The 17,426-nt window shown below is 40.8% G+C and overlaps 1 protein-coding gene across 5 annotated transcripts in view; it reads right to left on the reverse strand.

Moving 5' to 3' along the window:
- The window catches only part of STK4 (serine/threonine kinase 4), a 92,415-nt gene that overhangs the window by 55,002 nt on the left and 19,987 nt on the right, over positions 1-17,426 (reverse strand). For all 5 annotated transcript variants that reach the window (XM_086331654.1, XM_086331655.1, XM_086331653.1 and 2 more), the window contains 5 exons: positions 16,717-16,881; positions 14,185-14,352; positions 11,316-11,453; positions 7,729-7,857; positions 6,647-6,833 (listed from right to left, as the gene is read on the reverse strand). In XM_086331654.1, the coding sequence (XP_086187780.1) occupies positions 6,647-6,833; positions 7,729-7,857; positions 11,316-11,453; positions 14,185-14,352; positions 16,717-16,881 (787 nt within the window). The remainder of the gene's footprint in view (positions 1-6,646; positions 6,834-7,728; positions 7,858-11,315; positions 11,454-14,184; positions 14,353-16,716; positions 16,882-17,426) is intronic.

Consider the following 17,426-nt stretch of genomic DNA (forward strand, 5'->3'; position numbering starts at 1 on the left):
AGGGTCACTTTGGCAGATGATAGTCTCAAAACTATATGCATGGTACCATGCTGCAGAAAGAACACCTCAGTTCTGGTTAAGGTCTACCAAGAAATCTGGGAAGAGAGAGGAAAAGTTTAAACTATTTTGAGATGTTCTGACCGACTTTCCTCTTACTTGAACTTTGCCAAGTATGAGGTATTCAAACGCCTACCTAAGTAAAATAAAGACATTGCCCTAGTGTTGCTGTAGTTACTTAAAATAGATGTTAAAATAAATAAATCACAGTCTTGATCTAGAATGAAGCCTTCCATAGAAAAGGGATTTGTGGACACAAGTGAGAATACCATTTAAACTCATAACCTATGACAGAGCTCCCTCTACTGGTGCAAAGAAAGTATGAGGATCCTCTCAAGTCATCTCAGGAATGTGAACTTCAAATCATGGGGGCAGAAGTTCTTCTCCAGACGTTACGCAAAAAAAAAAAAAAAAAAGACCCCACTGACACAGACACACAGAAGAAGCCTACCCAAATCCCCAAACTGGTATTTTATCCAGACAGGGGTTTTCAAAGTAGTGTGGGCCATGATTTACCTTTGTGGTTGTGAAAGGTTGTTCTTGGGGTCTCTCATAAAGCAATCATATCGCACCCCACACAACCAAGACAAAAGCCCTCAGATGTTAACAGAATCATCAGAGGCGGGTCCCCTTAGAAAACCTTGTGCTCTCTGCCTCTGGAAATCCTGGGGAAACTCGTACAGAGGTGAGTTACTCAAGCTACCAGTGTGGATCATGGCAAGCTGAGACCTCCCATCAGGCGCCTTGGTCCTGTCCCTCCACAACTTAATGAAGGGGCTCTGCTGAGGGGCAGGGTCACACAATGGTTAAGAGCACGAGCCTGGAAATCAGACGCATCTGGCCTCAGATCTTGGCTCTTCTGTTGCTCACTATGTAATCACGAGCAAGTTACTTAATCGCTTTGCAATTCAGTTTCTGCTGCTCTGAAAGGGGTGGAGGTGGCTATGAAAAACCACACAGCATGACTGCAATGATTAAAATATATGAGATGCTTACAAAGGATTAAGCACCACACCTGGCAGATATTAAGTGCCTAGTCATTAATGATTATCATTACCAGTTATAACGTCTATCCTCTTGGGTACAATTAATATACATATAAAAGAACTGTTTCTTTAAAAAAAAAAAAGGTATCTCTGGAATTTCCTCAGAAGCCAACACCAGTCTTAACATGAATTTTGATAGGTTTATATTATGGATCTAATGCACATTATGGTTTCCCTGGTGGCTCAGGGTAAAGAAACTGCCTGCGATTCAGGAGACATGGCAGGAGCCTCGGGTTTGATCCCTGGGTGGGGAAGATTCTCTGGAGGAGGAAATGGCAAACCACTCCAGTATTCTTACCTGGAAAACTCCATGGACAGAGGAACCTGGCGGGCTACAGTAGAGGGGGTCACCAAGAGTAGGACACAACTGAGTGTGTGTTTATGTGCATGCACACACATACACAATACACATTAACACAAGGATTCCAAAACAAACCAAAGTTCAGCAGAATGAAAACAGCATAGACTTTCGGACTAAGATTAAGAACCTTTATAGTTTTAGTCGCTCAGTCGTGCCCAACTCTTTGCGACCCCATGGACTGTAGCCCACCAGGCTCCTCTGTCCATGGGATTCTCCAGGCAAGAATATTGGAGTGAGTTGCCATTCTCTTATCCAGAGGATCTTCCTGACCCAGGGATTGAACCTGTGTCCCCTGCATTGCAGGCAGATTCTTTGCCATCTGAGCTACAGGGAAGTCCCATAGACTTGGGAGTTCTTTCAATTTCCAACTCCAGTGTTTACTAGTCATATGACTATAAGCAAATATTAGCTACTGAAAAAACCACGGTGTCTGGGTCAGACAGTTGATTAGACATGACTCAAAAAAGAATTTTAGAATTAGAAGATAAATCCAGGGAAAACACTCAGAAAGTGGCACACAGAGATTTAAAAGATGGAAACTATAAAAGGGAAATAGCTGGCTGTCCAGGGAAGAAACAAAGGATACTGATAACTGCTATCAATCCTTGTGGAATGTATACTGGTACCAGCCTCTGGAAGACAATATGGCAAACGTGCAATTATGTCGTTTAAATAATTATTCAAACAAAAATTGTTCCTAGGAAATTTTTCCTGCTGCTGCTGAGTTGCTTCAGTCGTGTCGGACTCTGCGACCCCAGAGACGGCAGCCCACCAGGCTCCCCGGTCCCTGGGATTCTCCAGGCAAGAACACTGGAGTGGGTTGCCATTTCCTTCTCCAATGCATGAAAGTGAAAAGTGAAAGTGAAGTCGCCCAGTCCCGTCTGACTCTTAGCGACCCCATGGACTGCAGCCCACCAGGCTCCTCCGTCCATGGGATTTTCCAGGTAAGAGTGCTGGAGTGGGGTGCCATTGCCTTCTCTGAAATTTTTCCTAGGAAACATTAAAAGGAAGGCAAAATTTATATGTAGGACGTTTGTTCCCTGCAGAGTTATTTATAATAGTGAAAAATAGACACAGCCAAAATGCCCAGCAATGGGGAAACGACAAAAAAACAGTTAAGTGTGATAAATATAAAAAGGACTATGCAAACAACATGGAAAATGTATATGCTTTTTCAGCAGAAAATAATCAGAAAGTAGAACATCTAGGCAAATTATTATCATATAGGAACTATACAGGCATGTGGTCAAGAACAGGAGTTATCTGCTGCAATGAGAGGACTTAGGAGTGAACCAATTTCTTTTGTGAGAAAGCACTGATACTGTTAGAATACTGCTAACATAAATAATTTTTAATACAGTTAATGAGAATAGAGGCAATTGAAATATCAAACCTTTTCTAAGGTAGTAAGTGAAAGTCTATTTATTATCACAAAATTTAAACTTGCAGAAACTTCAGTTCTGTATTAGTCATGAGTTCTATAATTTTTATAAACATGTGGACAAGTAGAACTATCAGGGACAAGGGAAAAAATAAGATTGATAACTGCTTTTATTGAATAGGGGCACTGAGGCCCATACAAGGAGAAAGAATTGTCCAACATAACACAGACAGTATCTGAGTCAGGCTTGGTTGATCTCCTTTAAGTGTTTAAAAATCAATTCTGAAGAAGCAGTCGAATGTCTGAGATTTGCTTTAAATTAATTCAATTTGCTATTTTGGGGGGAATAAGGCTGAAATATGATGGGCAGTGAGTTATTTTTGAAACTGGCTATATGTCCATAGAGGTTACGACATTATTCTCAAAACTTTCCATAGTGAAAAGTTTCAACTCCTACAGTAATGAGTAAAGATCTCAAAATAAGTGGCAAATCTAACTTGTGACTCAAAAATTGAATTATACAACCTGAAACAGATTGTGAACAAAGTTTATTTAATGTCACTTAGCTGTGACTATTGAGGCTTTTAAGTGGGTTTTTCCCTCATGGCTGTAATAAAAGATGTATGTTTCTCATTAGACATGATAACACTCTCCAAGTTCAGAAACTGAACACACAACCCACTGAAGTAATGAGCACTTAAAATATGACAATTACATTTGGAACAAAATGAATTCTTTAAATTTAAAAAAAGCATAACACATGCACACACAACACACATGAATGGGTCAGCCAAGTTATATTACATAGGGATTATAATCATCTTCATAATTAAAGCCCTTACAACAAGGAGACGATATAGCACTTAGAGTCAATGAAAAGAAACAGGAGTCAGCAGCTCATTACTGCGAAACAAACAAACCTAACAAATTACATAGGCTAGCTATTAAAAAGAGTAAAAGAAAAACTAAATTTAGTACATAGCATTCACTTGACAATTTATGGAACACCAAATCTTTCATCCAGGGGATGAAATATACCCTAAGAACACTTTTGTAGTAAGAATTGAGACTAGCAGGGAGTGAAAATGTTTTTATAAACTCTTTGTGAAGTCGCTCAGTCGTGTTCGACTCTTTGCAACCCCATGGACTGTAACCTACCAGGCTCCTCTGTCCATAGAATTTTCCAGGCAAGGATACTGGAGTGGGTTGCCATTTCCTTCTCCAGGGTATCTTCCCGACCTAGGGATCAAACCCGGGTCTTCCACGTTGCAGACAGACACTTTACTATCTGACCCACCAGGGAAGCCCATAAACTGTAAATATCCATTTTTAAGGCCATAAACAACAGTCCAAGGACTAAGAAGGAAAAAAAAAAAGATTCTTAAGTCAATGAAGAATTCAAAGTCCTATTAATAATTTACAGGATATACCATGATATCAGCAGTATTTTTGGTGGTATTTTTTTCCTCTGAGAATAACTCTAGAAAATAACTTGGAAAATAAATACAGTCGAAAGTACCTATTTATAATCCCTTTACCTACTTTTAATATTTGGTTGATTTTTCTCTAGCCTTTTGATTTTTTTTCCAGTCTTTTTTTTTTAATGCACATATTAACATGTTAATTTATCTTTTTACTTTTATAAAGCTGGAATATTAATTTGCCTAGATCTTCAATTATTTTCTTGGGCCAAATTCCTAGAAATGGAATTTACTGAGTCAAAGGTTTGCTCTTTTTAAACTCTTGACATGCACTACATTCCAGAAAAGTCAGAGCAATTTACACATCCATCGGCAGTGTGACTACTCTTTCACCATCTGCATAATTCTGACCCAAAGTCAAACACAGATGATGAGCCTGGGCCCCAGACTAGAAAAAAGAAAACAAGAAAACCTTTTCCCTTCAGAAACAAAGAGCTGATTATAAATACACAGACCTGGAAGGTGAAAATTCCAGGGGGTTGCCTGAGAACCAAAGCCCTGGAACAGTCTGTTCCAGCTGCAATAAACCAGCTGCGGTTCCCCTGAACTCACTGCCTTTTGGACTCTGTGGACCCGGCTTCCTCTGCTGGCATATTTCTACCCACCCTACTCACTGCCAACCTCCCTGCCTTTTCCCTCCAGGAATCTGTCAGTAATCCCCAGCCTAAATTAAATATTCTTCCACTCTGCTTCGCCAACACACTCAGATTACCTCTGCTTTAAAGCCCATTTTATACGCTGAAGTATAATTAAATGGTCTGTCTCCCAGACTAGACAACAGCTTCTTTCAGGGCACGGACTGTTTCTTCATTCTCTGCTGTATCCTCAGCATCTCGCAAAGTACCTGGGATACAGTAGCAGGCACTGAAGAGAAGTTTAGTGAATGAATCAATCAGTCACAAAGCAGCAGGTCTAAAGCACTGGTCAGAAAACCCTTTATGTCTGTAAAGGACCAAACAGCAAACATTTCAGGCTTTGGGGGCCACCTGGTCTCATTCACAACTGCTCAGCTCTGTCTCCATAGTGCAGAAGTGGTCATGGATAATAAGCAAGGGGATGGACATGGTTGTATTCCAAGAAAACTTAACTGCCGAAGCCAGGTGGCAGGCCGGATTTGGCCTGTGGACCGTAGTTTGCCAAATAATCCCTGATTCAGAAGTTTAAAACTCAAAAGTTTTAAAAGATGAGGTACAAAAAAAAAAAAAACAATGATGAAAAGACCATAGATATTTAATGCTTTATACCTACACAGAGTTTAGGCTACACTGTATGTTTAGAACTCAACTCAGTTATTATTATTACCACTTTGTACTCCCAAATTCCTATCCTCTGTGACCTGGTCTGTGATGCAGAGAGACAGGGGAAAAGAAAAGAACTCAAAGGAGAGGGGAGGATGGCCCCCTTCGATGAGAACTGAGCACAGGTGTAAGGCCTCAGTCACAGGCCGAAGAAAAAGGACCAGCAGCATTAGAGGCGTGTTTAAACCAGAAGTGACTGAGGACTCTTCAATTTGTACACTCCCATCCTTAAGATACTGACTGAGAATTCAGAAACCCGATTTAGACACACAGACTAAAGATCATGAAAACAGACTGAAGATAATCCGTATGGTAAACAGCTCAGAGTTCCACTACACTCTGAATTACGCATCAAAACGATGTACGCACTACTCTAGAAGTAAAATGTGTAACAACAATACAAAGGAGAAGGGGGAGAAGCAAAAGAAGAGATACATGACAAAGAACTACACCAAAGTATGCTCCAAAGCATTACTCAACAGGGAAATGTAAATTAAAACCACTACGAAATACCACAACACACCGGCTAGATGGTCTGCATTGACAAAGACCGCCCATACCAAGTGCTGGACCAGAAGCAGAACCACTGAAACTATTGATTTGGGCCATATGGACAGTCACTTAATCACTTAAATCAACAATGAACACTATAAATTAAAAATAAAATAAACAATCACTTACGGAGGAAAAAAGAAAAAGCAATGTATGTGCTTGCCTCTGCAGATCAAGGAAAAGAAGAAAAAAAAAATGATGACATTCAACAAGAGAATGGCCATTCGGGTCCGAAAGTCAATCCTCACTGCTGCTGTTTCCCTGCCTGACTGCAGAAGCCAGCTTCCTCCCTCCTCGAACCCTCCACTGCTGCTGGGGTGGGTTGGAGCGAGGCCCCAACACTCTCGCTCCTTAGACTGCAGCCACAGAGTGGAGCCTCAAGACTGAGTCCATGTGGACCGAGAGAATCTGCTTTCTCTGGAATGCACCAGGTCTGCCTGTGAAGTCAGTCTGTTTAATCAGAGCCTTACTTTTCATCGTGCCTTCTTCTTCCTCGTCCTCCGTGTTGATCACCATGGTGCCCAGTTGGGACGGCAACGTGTCATCGTGCTCGATCATCGTATTGGCCCCGTCACTCATGCTGCTGGCTACTCGGACAGTGCCCATCTCATCCCCTGCTGCTCGGACCATCGTGCCAGAATCTAGCTCATCCTCCTCCTGGAAAAGGAGGAAATCTCAAATGAGGACTAATTTGATTAAAATGATCGAGTTTTCTGAATTACTCATACTCATCCTGCTGCAAATATTTCTGGATTTGAGGCTTATTCACAGAACTAAGAACACTCTTTTAATTCAAGTGTAGTTGGTGTACAGTATTAAATATGTCGTTGTTGTTTAGTCGCTAAGTTGTGTCTGACTCTTTTGCAATCCCATGGACCGGAACCCCCCAGGCTCCTCTGTCCATGGGATTTCCTGGGCAAGAATACTGGAGTGAGTTGCCTTCTCCAGAGGATCTTCCTGACCAAGGGATCTAAACCACATCTTCTGCATTGGCAGGTGGATTCTTTACCAATGAGTCACCATTATATATGTTACAGGCGTACAGTATATTGATTCACAATTTCTAAAAGCTATACTCCGTGAGAACACTCCTAGCCAACCAAAGAAGAGCATACATTTATCCATGTAAGAGCCGCATATCTAACCTGCATATTTTTTAACACTGCTCTAAGGAGCTAAGGTACACACCTCTGGAATCTCAGGGTTGTGAGAGAGTCTATCAGTGTAAAGTCTACATAGCTAGTATGGATACTAGATGCCCAAAAGAGCACAGAAAAACCCAGTCTCAGACCTGAATGTTCTCTTTCCTGAATAAAAAGTTAAACTGAAGAAAAGATTTGGAGGCAAAAGAATAAAATGTGGAAGTGTCTCAGGAAGCACTGGGAGAAGAACAAACATCCATCCAGCAAGCCCTGGTCCACGACAGGACACGGTGGGGCAAGGAGCCTTCCAGCTCCAGGCGGACGCCACAACTCTGACTCGTCTTACCTGGCTGACAATCACAAAATGACAAGCATTAATGCCCAAGGCCCACCGCAACGCCTGCACTCACAGAGTTTTCTTCCTCCTCCTGGTCCACCTCCCGCTGCTGGGCCTCCTGGCGTTTCAGCTTCACGTCCATGGCTTCATTAATCAAGTCCCGAAGTATGGACACTCCTTTGGCACTCTTGACAAACGGGTGCTTCAACAAGAAAGTTGAAGATGGTTTATGCGGCACTGGTGCCAAAATACCAGCCAGCACAGAGGAGGCCCTCTATAGTCTCTACTGAACCAACCAGTGCATCTAATCATTCTCTTTATGCTTTGGACAACAGCCAACCCTAACTCACACTCTCACCTGATGCGAAGAACTGACGTATTGGAAAAGACCCTGATGCTGGGAAAGACTGGAGGCGGGAGGAGAAGGGGACAACAGAGGATGAGATGGTTGGATGGCATCACCAACTCGATGGACATGAGTTTGAGTAGGCTCCGGGAGTTGGTGATGAACAGGGAAGCCTGGCGTGCTACAGTCCATGTGGTCGCAAAGAGTTGGACACAACTGAGCAACTGAACTGAACTCACACTCGCTTTATAACTGAGCAGGTACGTTCAGTTTTGCCCATGCGTTTTTGGCTTGGCTGGAATGTTTCCTCCATTTCTAGCAACTCTAGAGAGTCTCAACAGGCTGGCATTGCCCCCCGAGAGGAAGCTCTGTAAATGTGTAGGGAGCTTATGGCTAAGATGTTTAGAGAACACAAGCTACATGGGACAAAGGATAGGGAGCAGGGAAACAAGCAATCTCGATTAAAATGCAGAGGAATCCCGTACAAAAACGAACAGCACAGATCCCTCATACCTCCCGAACACCTCAGAATACAGACACACTTTGATACATGTACACTGACACATTTTTTCAACAGATAAGCATAGTCTGGTTACTTTGGGAGGTGATTTCAGAGAGGGGGGCATAAGTGGGATAAAGACACTGTTTAGAAATCACTGAATAGGTTACTCATCCTGCTTATTCTTTCTATTCAATGTCCTATAGCATTTCCAACTATGTATTTGGGTAAAAAGGATTTGGCAGCTTCCCAAGTGGCTCAGTGGTAAAGAATCCGCCTGCCAGTGCAGAAAATTCACGAGACTTGGGTTCAATCCCTGGGTTGGGAAGATCCCTTGGAGGAGGAAATGGCATCTCACTCCAGTTTTCTTGCCTGGAAAATCCCATGGACAGAGGAGCCCATCGGACTACAGTCCATGAGGGCGCAAAGAGTTGGACACACCTGAATGACTGAGCTTGCACGTATATGCAAAAAGATTTTAGTGCCAAAAGGCAGTTACTGCAGAAATACTAAAACTGGTCACAAATACGTACCAGATGTAAGCCCGAGTATTATGCACCTGGAAAAGGCACTTGAAACAGGGATATTGCTGACTTTCTTCAATAGAAAAAAAGGACTTAAAACTTCTGGGATTTTTTTTTTTCTGTACCATATGGCTTGTGGGATCTTAGTTCCCCAACCAGGGATTGAACCCAGGCCCTTGGCAGTGAAAGAGCAGAGTCCTAACCACTGAACCACTAGGGAAGTCCTTTTTTAAAAATTTTTTTTTACTGAAGTATATAGTTAATTTACAATGTTGCACCAATCTCTGATGTACAGCAAAGTGACTAAGTTATACACATACATTCTTTTTTTATATTCTTTTCCATTATGGTTATCACAGAATACTGAATATATTCTCTGTGCTATACAGCAGGACCTTGTTGATCATCCATCCTAGGCTTAAAGTTTTTAACATTAATACCATCTTACAATTTTGTTGTTTGCCTGTGTAACACAATAAAAAAATTTATGCTGTGAAAGTTACACAGGAAAATTCCCTTCTGGAAGGGTGGGGGATGCTGTTGTTTTCCAGACTTGTTCTCATATTGTCCCCCGTGTTTATCTGTAATCCATTCTCTGTTCCCCACCACCCATCAGAAGATATGGGCTCCAGGGCTTTGCAAGAACTCTAGAAGTGGACAGGATGCCTTAATGTGTGGTGGGATTGAAATACGGGAGTTATCTTTTCTATAAAACTGTATCAATACCTCATCCAGGCAGGAAAAGAATTTGCCACTACTCAGAAAAAGGACCCAGCTCATCTGCAAGAGTAACTATTTCCTTGTTCTCTCCACTGGGCAAGTCCATAAGTTCATTTCCCTCCTCTTATACAAATCAGTCTGCTCTGTTACTACTTAACATTAGACTTCTGTTAGTATCCACCCACTCATTTTCCTGTGTTTCTTGAATGGAACGGTTTCTGTTCTTCTTACTGCTCTTAAATTTAAACTCATTCATGATGTTAGGTACAGGTGTCTGATTACTTCATTACATCTCTAAGTTGAAAAGCTGGAGCATTTCTATATTGACACATATATTACTTAATTATAAATAATTATCCTTATATTTCTCCATCATATCACAAATATTATACTGATTCTTTTTAAATTACGGGCATAAGTAGATTTTAGTATCTATGAGGTTCATTCCAAAAAGATAATAAGTATAAAAAAATTTGTATTGGTAAGGCAGCAATGGATCTGATATGACTGAAAAACACTGGCCTAGCTCAACAATAGATTTATGTCAAATTCATAATATATTATCTTTTATATTTGAAAATGTTATTCAAAGTCACACATATTGTATCACTTAACCTTCACAACCAACTTATGGGGCAGGTATTTGATCTCTACTGTATAGATAAGAAAACTAAACAGAGAGGTTATGTTACTTGTCCAAGGTCACAGAGCTAGCAAACAGGAAGCCAGGATTCAAACCTGGGCATCAGGCTCCAGAATCCAAGCTCCTAAATATTAAGCAAGAAAGTGTGAAAGTGTTAGTCGCTCAGTTGTGTCTGACTTCTCGCGACCCCATGGACTGTAGCCCACCAGGCTCCTCTGTCCATGGAATTTTCCAGGCAAGAATAATGGAGTGGGTTGCCATTCCCTTCTTCAGGGGATCTTCTCGACCCAGGAATTAAACCCAGGTCTCCCGTACTGCAAGCAGATTCTTTACTGTCTGAGCCGACTAAGCACACTGCCTGCCAAATTCCACCCATTCTTCAAGGCCCAAGGTCAGAAGTTACCTCCTCCAGGAAAGCAGTCCTGGCATCACCAGTTGAAAATGGTGGACCTACCACTGATCCCAGTTCTTTGCCAGAAGTAGGTATGGCTCTTCTGCTTTGGAATCAAAAAGACTTAGCTCCTAAGCCTGGCTTTGCTGTTTACCAACCAAGTGGCTCTAAATGAGCTAACCTCTCCAAATCTGTTTTCTCATCTATAAAAGTAAAACAACACTCCTCTCTCAAAGGGTGTATGTGCTGATTAAATGGCACAACATGTAAAGTATCTAGCACACAGCAGGTGCTCAATAAAGGCCAATTCCTGTTCTCTAATCCCATACAGCCCTGTATTTTCTTGCATGATTGTCCTGTTCAGCGATTTAACATTCTTTTCTATGTCTCTTCTAAGCAGTTACATTCAAACCTCACAGGAGGCAAGGAATATCTTAGAGCTCTTCACCATCTCCACGTGGGTGGGTCAACAGCATCTTGGATGGATAACTTGTGAATGAAACAGAGAGAGAGGCAGCATCCCAGGGTGAGTCATACCTGGAGGAGTTGAGTGGCGGTGGCTCTCTGCTCGGGGCTCTTGACAAGACACTGCTTCACAAAATCCATGAAGCTATCTGACCACAGTTCCGGCTTTCGGAATGTGGGGGGTGGGTTGGTAGGAATCATGAAGATGGCCTGGTTGGAAAGAAAAAAAAAACGATTTGGCAAAATAAAAGTGATACTCCAATAAAAATGACTAGACATAATTTCGAAGTTTGATAAAATGATTTTCCTCTTCTCCTCTATAAGCCCATCCTAATTGCAACGAAAATCTAAGTATCTCAAAGTAGGAAGTATGACCGTTAGAGCAGGAGTCCCCAAGAACCAGGCTGCACAGCAGGATGAGCAGTGGGCAGATGAACGAGGCTTCATCTGAATTTATAACTACTCCCCATCATTCACGTTACCACCTGACCTCCACATCTTGTCAGAACAGTGGCAACATAATAAAAGAAATGTGCTTGAATCATCCTGAAACCCACACCCACCCCAACCAGAGTGTGGAAAAATTACCTTCCATGAAACCAGTCCCTGGTGCCAAAAACGTTGGGAACTGCTGAGTTAGAGAATCTGACAGAGCTCTCCTGCTCCCTCCGCTTCTCTTCTCCCTCCCCCTCTGGCATATGTATTCTTGTCCCCTAAACAATAAACAGTCCATCCTAAAGGAAATCACTCCTGAATATTCACTGGAAGGACTGATGCTGAAGCTGAAGCTCCAACACTTTGGCCACCTGATGCGCAGAATTTGACTCACTAGAAAAGATCATGATGCTGGGAAAGATTGAAGGTGGGAGGAGAAAGGGACGACAGAGGATGAGATGGTTGGATGGCATCACCGACTCGATGGGACATGAGTTTGAGCAAGCTCCAGGAGCTGGTGAAGGACAGGGAAGGCTGGTGTGCTATAGCCCACGGGGTCGCAAAGAGTCGGACAGGATTAAGTGACCAAATTGAACTGAAACAATATCCAGAGAGCTTTGTTTGTTTTTTGCTGACCATGTTGCCTTTCAAAGTGAAAAGGCGAGCTCTAAGAGCATCGATATCCTGAACATGACCTCAGCTGTCAAATGTCCCTCCTTCCTGAAAGTTACCCCCACCACTGGACGCAAGTGGTAACTGCGAGGAGGTCATAAGCCCAGAAGTCCCCCCAAATCACAAAGGATTCACCACCCTCCAAGCCACGCCAACTCTACCCACATACTTGAAAATTAAAAACTGACCCACTACATTACATTGAAATTCTACGATTTCAAAAAAGAAACCTACAGGAGATATTGCAAGTTCCATTCCAGACTGCTGCAGTAAAGTGAATATCACAATAAAGCAAGTCGCATGAATTGTTTTGGTTTCCCAGTGCATATGACAGTTAGACTTACCCTATTCTGTAGTCTATAAGCATGCACCAGTATTATATCTAAAGAAACAATGTATATACCTTTAAAAATTACTTTATTGCTAAAAAATGCTAACATTCAACTGAGCCTTCAGGGAGTTATTTTGCAATAGTAACATCAAAAATCATTGATCACAGATCACCATCATGAAGAGGTCTAAAATATTGTGAGAATTACCAAAATGTCACACAGAGAGATGAAGTGAGCAAATGCTGTTGGAAAAATAGCACTGACAGACTTTCTTGATGCAGTTTTGCCATAAACCTTCAATTTGAAAAAATCCAATAAGGCAAAGTGCAGTAACATAAGGTACGCTTGTAAAATTATTTATTGAGTTTCCAATAGAAAAGGTACAGATTTAAAAAAAATAAAACTCTTTGCAATAAGCAGCCTAAATTATGTTATTTGAATCTAAAAATAAAGCCAGTAAATCTTCCCATCCTTCTCCATTTCTGTCCCCCCAGAAAGAGAGGTGCTTACCTTTGGGCATGTGAATAACTTAAAAAAAAAAAAAACCTGTTAAGTCTATTAGCAGAAGGACTGCTTAATCAGAGAAGAGGAGGAGCTGAGTTGGGTGGTATGGAAAAGACTCTGGAGCCTCTGAGGAAGGCAGGGGTCCAGATCTTGTAACAGTGCTGTGCTGAGGTGTTCTGGGGGTGGGGAAAGTCAGGAAAACGCTTAATGTAGAAACACTGAAGGAGTGTCAATGGAGACACCTGTGGGCTCTTCACATTCCAGAACTGGATGTAGGTCAGGGAGCACAGAGCCTCTAGAAATCACACATGTAAATCCCTACCCAGGCCAGGCAGGAAGAAGACAACAAATGAATCCGGCCGGGTGTTAGCGATATGAGTCGAAAAGAATACTCTGCTTTCCTCTTAAGGCTAGTGTAAGAAACAGAGAAAACACGGCAATACATTATGACTGGTACGGGTGAACAGGGAACCGTGGCGGGCAGTGCAAAGCCCACGCCCTGTGTAAAGGAGAGGACTGCTTCACAGCTCCAGTTAACGTTGGTACGTTAAAATGTGAGCACCTGGGGACTTCCCTGGTGGTCCAGTGATTTAGACTCCGTGCTTCCAGTGCAGGGGGTGTGGGTTCAATCCCTGGTTAGGAAACTAATATCCCACATGCTGTGGAACACGGTCAAAAATTCAAAAATAAATGTAAAACAATTTAATATGTGAGTGCTTGAATTACTAAAAACACACACTGCACAAGTCAAACCAATCAAGTCCTGCCAGAGGGATATCAATACACAACCTCTAGAATGAACAGGGGTGGATTACATTTGACTTAATTAGTGATTACAACTAGTGGAAGTGTATCATCTGAAGTCTAGATTGACACTTCTCAATTATTTACAATTAATTCGTTTACTGTTTGGTACCTAACCAAGACACTCATTTAACTCAGTTTCTCATTATCACCAGTAACTGACCATCCCACTGGTTTTCTGTCCATTCCCTTACCCTCATTGGATGGATATCAGCATATGGAGGCTTTCCTTCAGCCATTTCTATGGCTGTTATTCCCAATGACCAGATGTCTGCTACACAGTTGTACCCAATTTCCTGGATCACTTCTGGAGCCATCCAAAAAGGTGTTCCTATCACTGTATTTCGCTTGGCCATGGTATCCTGAAATAGAAAGGAGAGAGATCAACATTAATCATTCAAACTGTTGAGAAAGAGTCCCTTCTAACAATAGTAATTGTCATGGGCTTGAAATACATATACAAACCATACTTAAACACGATCAAGTAAGTAAGTCACAAAACAAATTCAAATGACATTGAAACATAAAAGATTCTCAATTATTAAAACACAAAAGTAACTGTCAACCAGTTAATGAAACACCAAAATGAGATTGACAAAAATTAAAAAGATTACTAATAACTCATATGGATAATAGCATAGAAAAAAATCAGGTACCAAAATACAATGATAAAGGAACACAAGTTGGTACAATGTTTTAGTAGGCAATTCAGCAATATTTATTAACTTTAAATGTCCATATCCTTTGACTGAAATCTAGTTCTAGAAATGTATCCTACGTATAAGTATCCCAAGATAGATGCACAAGTATTGTAAAAATAATAATAGAAGGGCTGGAAAAGGAGCATCTGTCCATTCATTTGTAAAACTATACACTTGAATTCCTAACTTATACTTTCAGCAAAATAGGTTAAAATTTTAAACGTAAAGAACAAAATCCAAAAAGCACTCAAGGAAAGTACAGATTAATAATTATATAAGGTTGGAGCAGAAAAGGACTTTTAAAACATGACATCATGAAGATGGGAGTATTTTTCAAGTTGATTTATGATTGAACACAACCTCAACACAATTCCATTCAATCCCAACCAAAATCTAAATGAAGTTCCACTGCTTATTCTTATTTTTATTGCTTGTGAGTTTAGTGTCATATCCAAAAAATCACTGCCAAGACCAAGGTCAAGGAGGTTCCCCCCTATGTTTTCTTCTAGGAGTTTTTGGGTTTGAGACCTTCCATTTATTTTAATCCATTTTGAGTTAATTTTTGTGAGTGGTGTAAGAAACAGGTGTAGTTTTACTCTTCTGCATGTGAGTACCAGCTTTTCCCAAGAACATTGATTAGAGACCAGCCTTTCCTCGTCGCACACTCTTAGCTCCCTTGTCAAATGTTAACTGCCTATATAAGCACGGGTGTATTTCTGGGTTCCTGACTCCAGTCCACTGGTCTATGTGTGTATTTTTATGCCAATACTATATTGTGTTGATCACTTTAGCTTTTGAACATAGTTTGAAATCAAGAAGTACGAAGCCTCCAGCTTTGTTCTTCTTTCTCGGGACTGGTTTGGATATATGGGGCCTTTTCTAGTTCCATATGAATTTCAAGACTGTTATTTTCTATTTCTGTGAAAACCATCAATTACTAAAAACAACTGATACTTTAAATTTATAATATCTTTTACACAGCACCAAAAGAATTTTTCTTTTCAATTTGGTTTCCTTATTAAGATTGTAATTTAGGTAATACTGTTTGGTATTGTTTACTTATGTGTTAACAACAAAATCTTTTGAAGGGCCCACAAATCACAATATGGAGTAAGTTCCTGAGGTGGTGGTGGTGGTTTTTTAAATAACATCAAAGCAATTTTTTAATTGTTTTTCATTTAAATTTTTTAAAAATAAAAAATCCACACGATACAGCTCTAAAAAAACTATATATGCATATAGCTTTCTACGACCCAGTTCAGTTCAATCGCTCAGTCGTGTCCGACTCTTTGCGACCCCATGAATCGCAGCACGCCAGGCCTCCCTGTCCATCACCAACTCCCAGAGTTCACTCAGACTCACGTCCATCGAGTCGGTGATGCCATCCAGCCATCTCATCCTCTGTCGTCCCCTTCTCCTCCTGCTCCTACTACCCAAGAAACCTGATACATGACATTGCTGCAAATTTTTGTATAGATCTGTCTAGAACTCGGTTTTCTACACATATTTCACACATCTCATGTATTTTACAAAATCAGATAATTTTAGACATCCTGTTTTGAAAGCATAGTGTTTTTCATTGCCATGCACTACTGAGGTAGGAGGAAAATCAAGAGCCTGTGTTTTGGAACCAAATGAGGAGCATGCTTTCAGTAAAGCAGATGCCAACTGCTACCTAGAGGCTGAATGAGATGACATTATGTCTTATTCAAGGAAAGCTGATTAGATTTAATTTTTATTCCTTTTGTAAATATGATGATGTAGACCAAAAGAATTTAAACGTCCACTCTATCATTTCTTGCTTTAGCTTTTATTTTTTTCAAGCTAAACAGAGTTAAACTATGGTACCTGAGCCCCAGGAAAGGATCTAAAATAATCTACCAGCTCATTTGTAACCTATTGGCACATTCTTTAATTTTTTAAAACACAATTATATCAAATATTACACTTTTAAATAAATAATGAAAAAGAACAGTTCTCAAGAAAGACCTGAAAGTTACCAACACAAGTAACACTTTCACTTACTGTAAGTTGACCTGCTACCCCAAAATCTGCAAGTTTTGCATGACCTTCTGTATTGAGCAAAATATTTCCTGCTTTGATATCTCGGTGTATTTTTCTCATAAAATGAAGATATTCCAGTCCCTTAAGTGTTGACTGTAATATTGTAGCTATTTCATCTTCTGTTAACTGAAAAAATGAGAAATTAAAATTCTATTAGTTTACATCAGCACATTTGAAAAAGGAGAAAAAATTTCGATTCAAACTCCTCTCCTAGAATATAAATAAGATCTTATTCAAGGTGTAAAATAGCATTTGACAGCTTATAGTACCATTGCGGAGAAGACAAGGGCACCCTACTCCAGTGCTCTTGCTTGGAGAATCCCAGGGACTGGGGAGCCTGGTGGGCTGCCGTCTATGGGGTCACACAGAGTTGGACATGACTGAAGCGACTTAGCAGCAGCAGCAGCAGCAGCAGCAGCAGTACCATTGCTATGCTGACTACTCGCAAAGTTATATTTCCAGGCCAGATCTCTCCCCAAAAATCAGATTTATATATCTTCCCACACCAGCTGAATACCTAACAAGCATCATAAGTATAACATGTCAAAATCAAATTCTTTATTTTTACCACCACCCTACCCCTTTCCATACCACCCACCTACTCTATTCTTCACACGTTCTTCTCTCTCTCAGTAAAAGGCAATTTAATTCTTCTAGCTGCTCTGGTCAAA

The sequence above is a fragment of the Bos grunniens genome, chromosome 13 (genome assembly GCF_055505025.1).
Source record: "Bos grunniens cultivar Pamir isolate PY7600 chromosome 13, Bosgru_T2T1.0, whole genome shotgun sequence".
NCBI classification, from domain to species: Eukaryota; Metazoa; Chordata; class Mammalia; order Artiodactyla; family Bovidae; genus Bos; species Bos grunniens.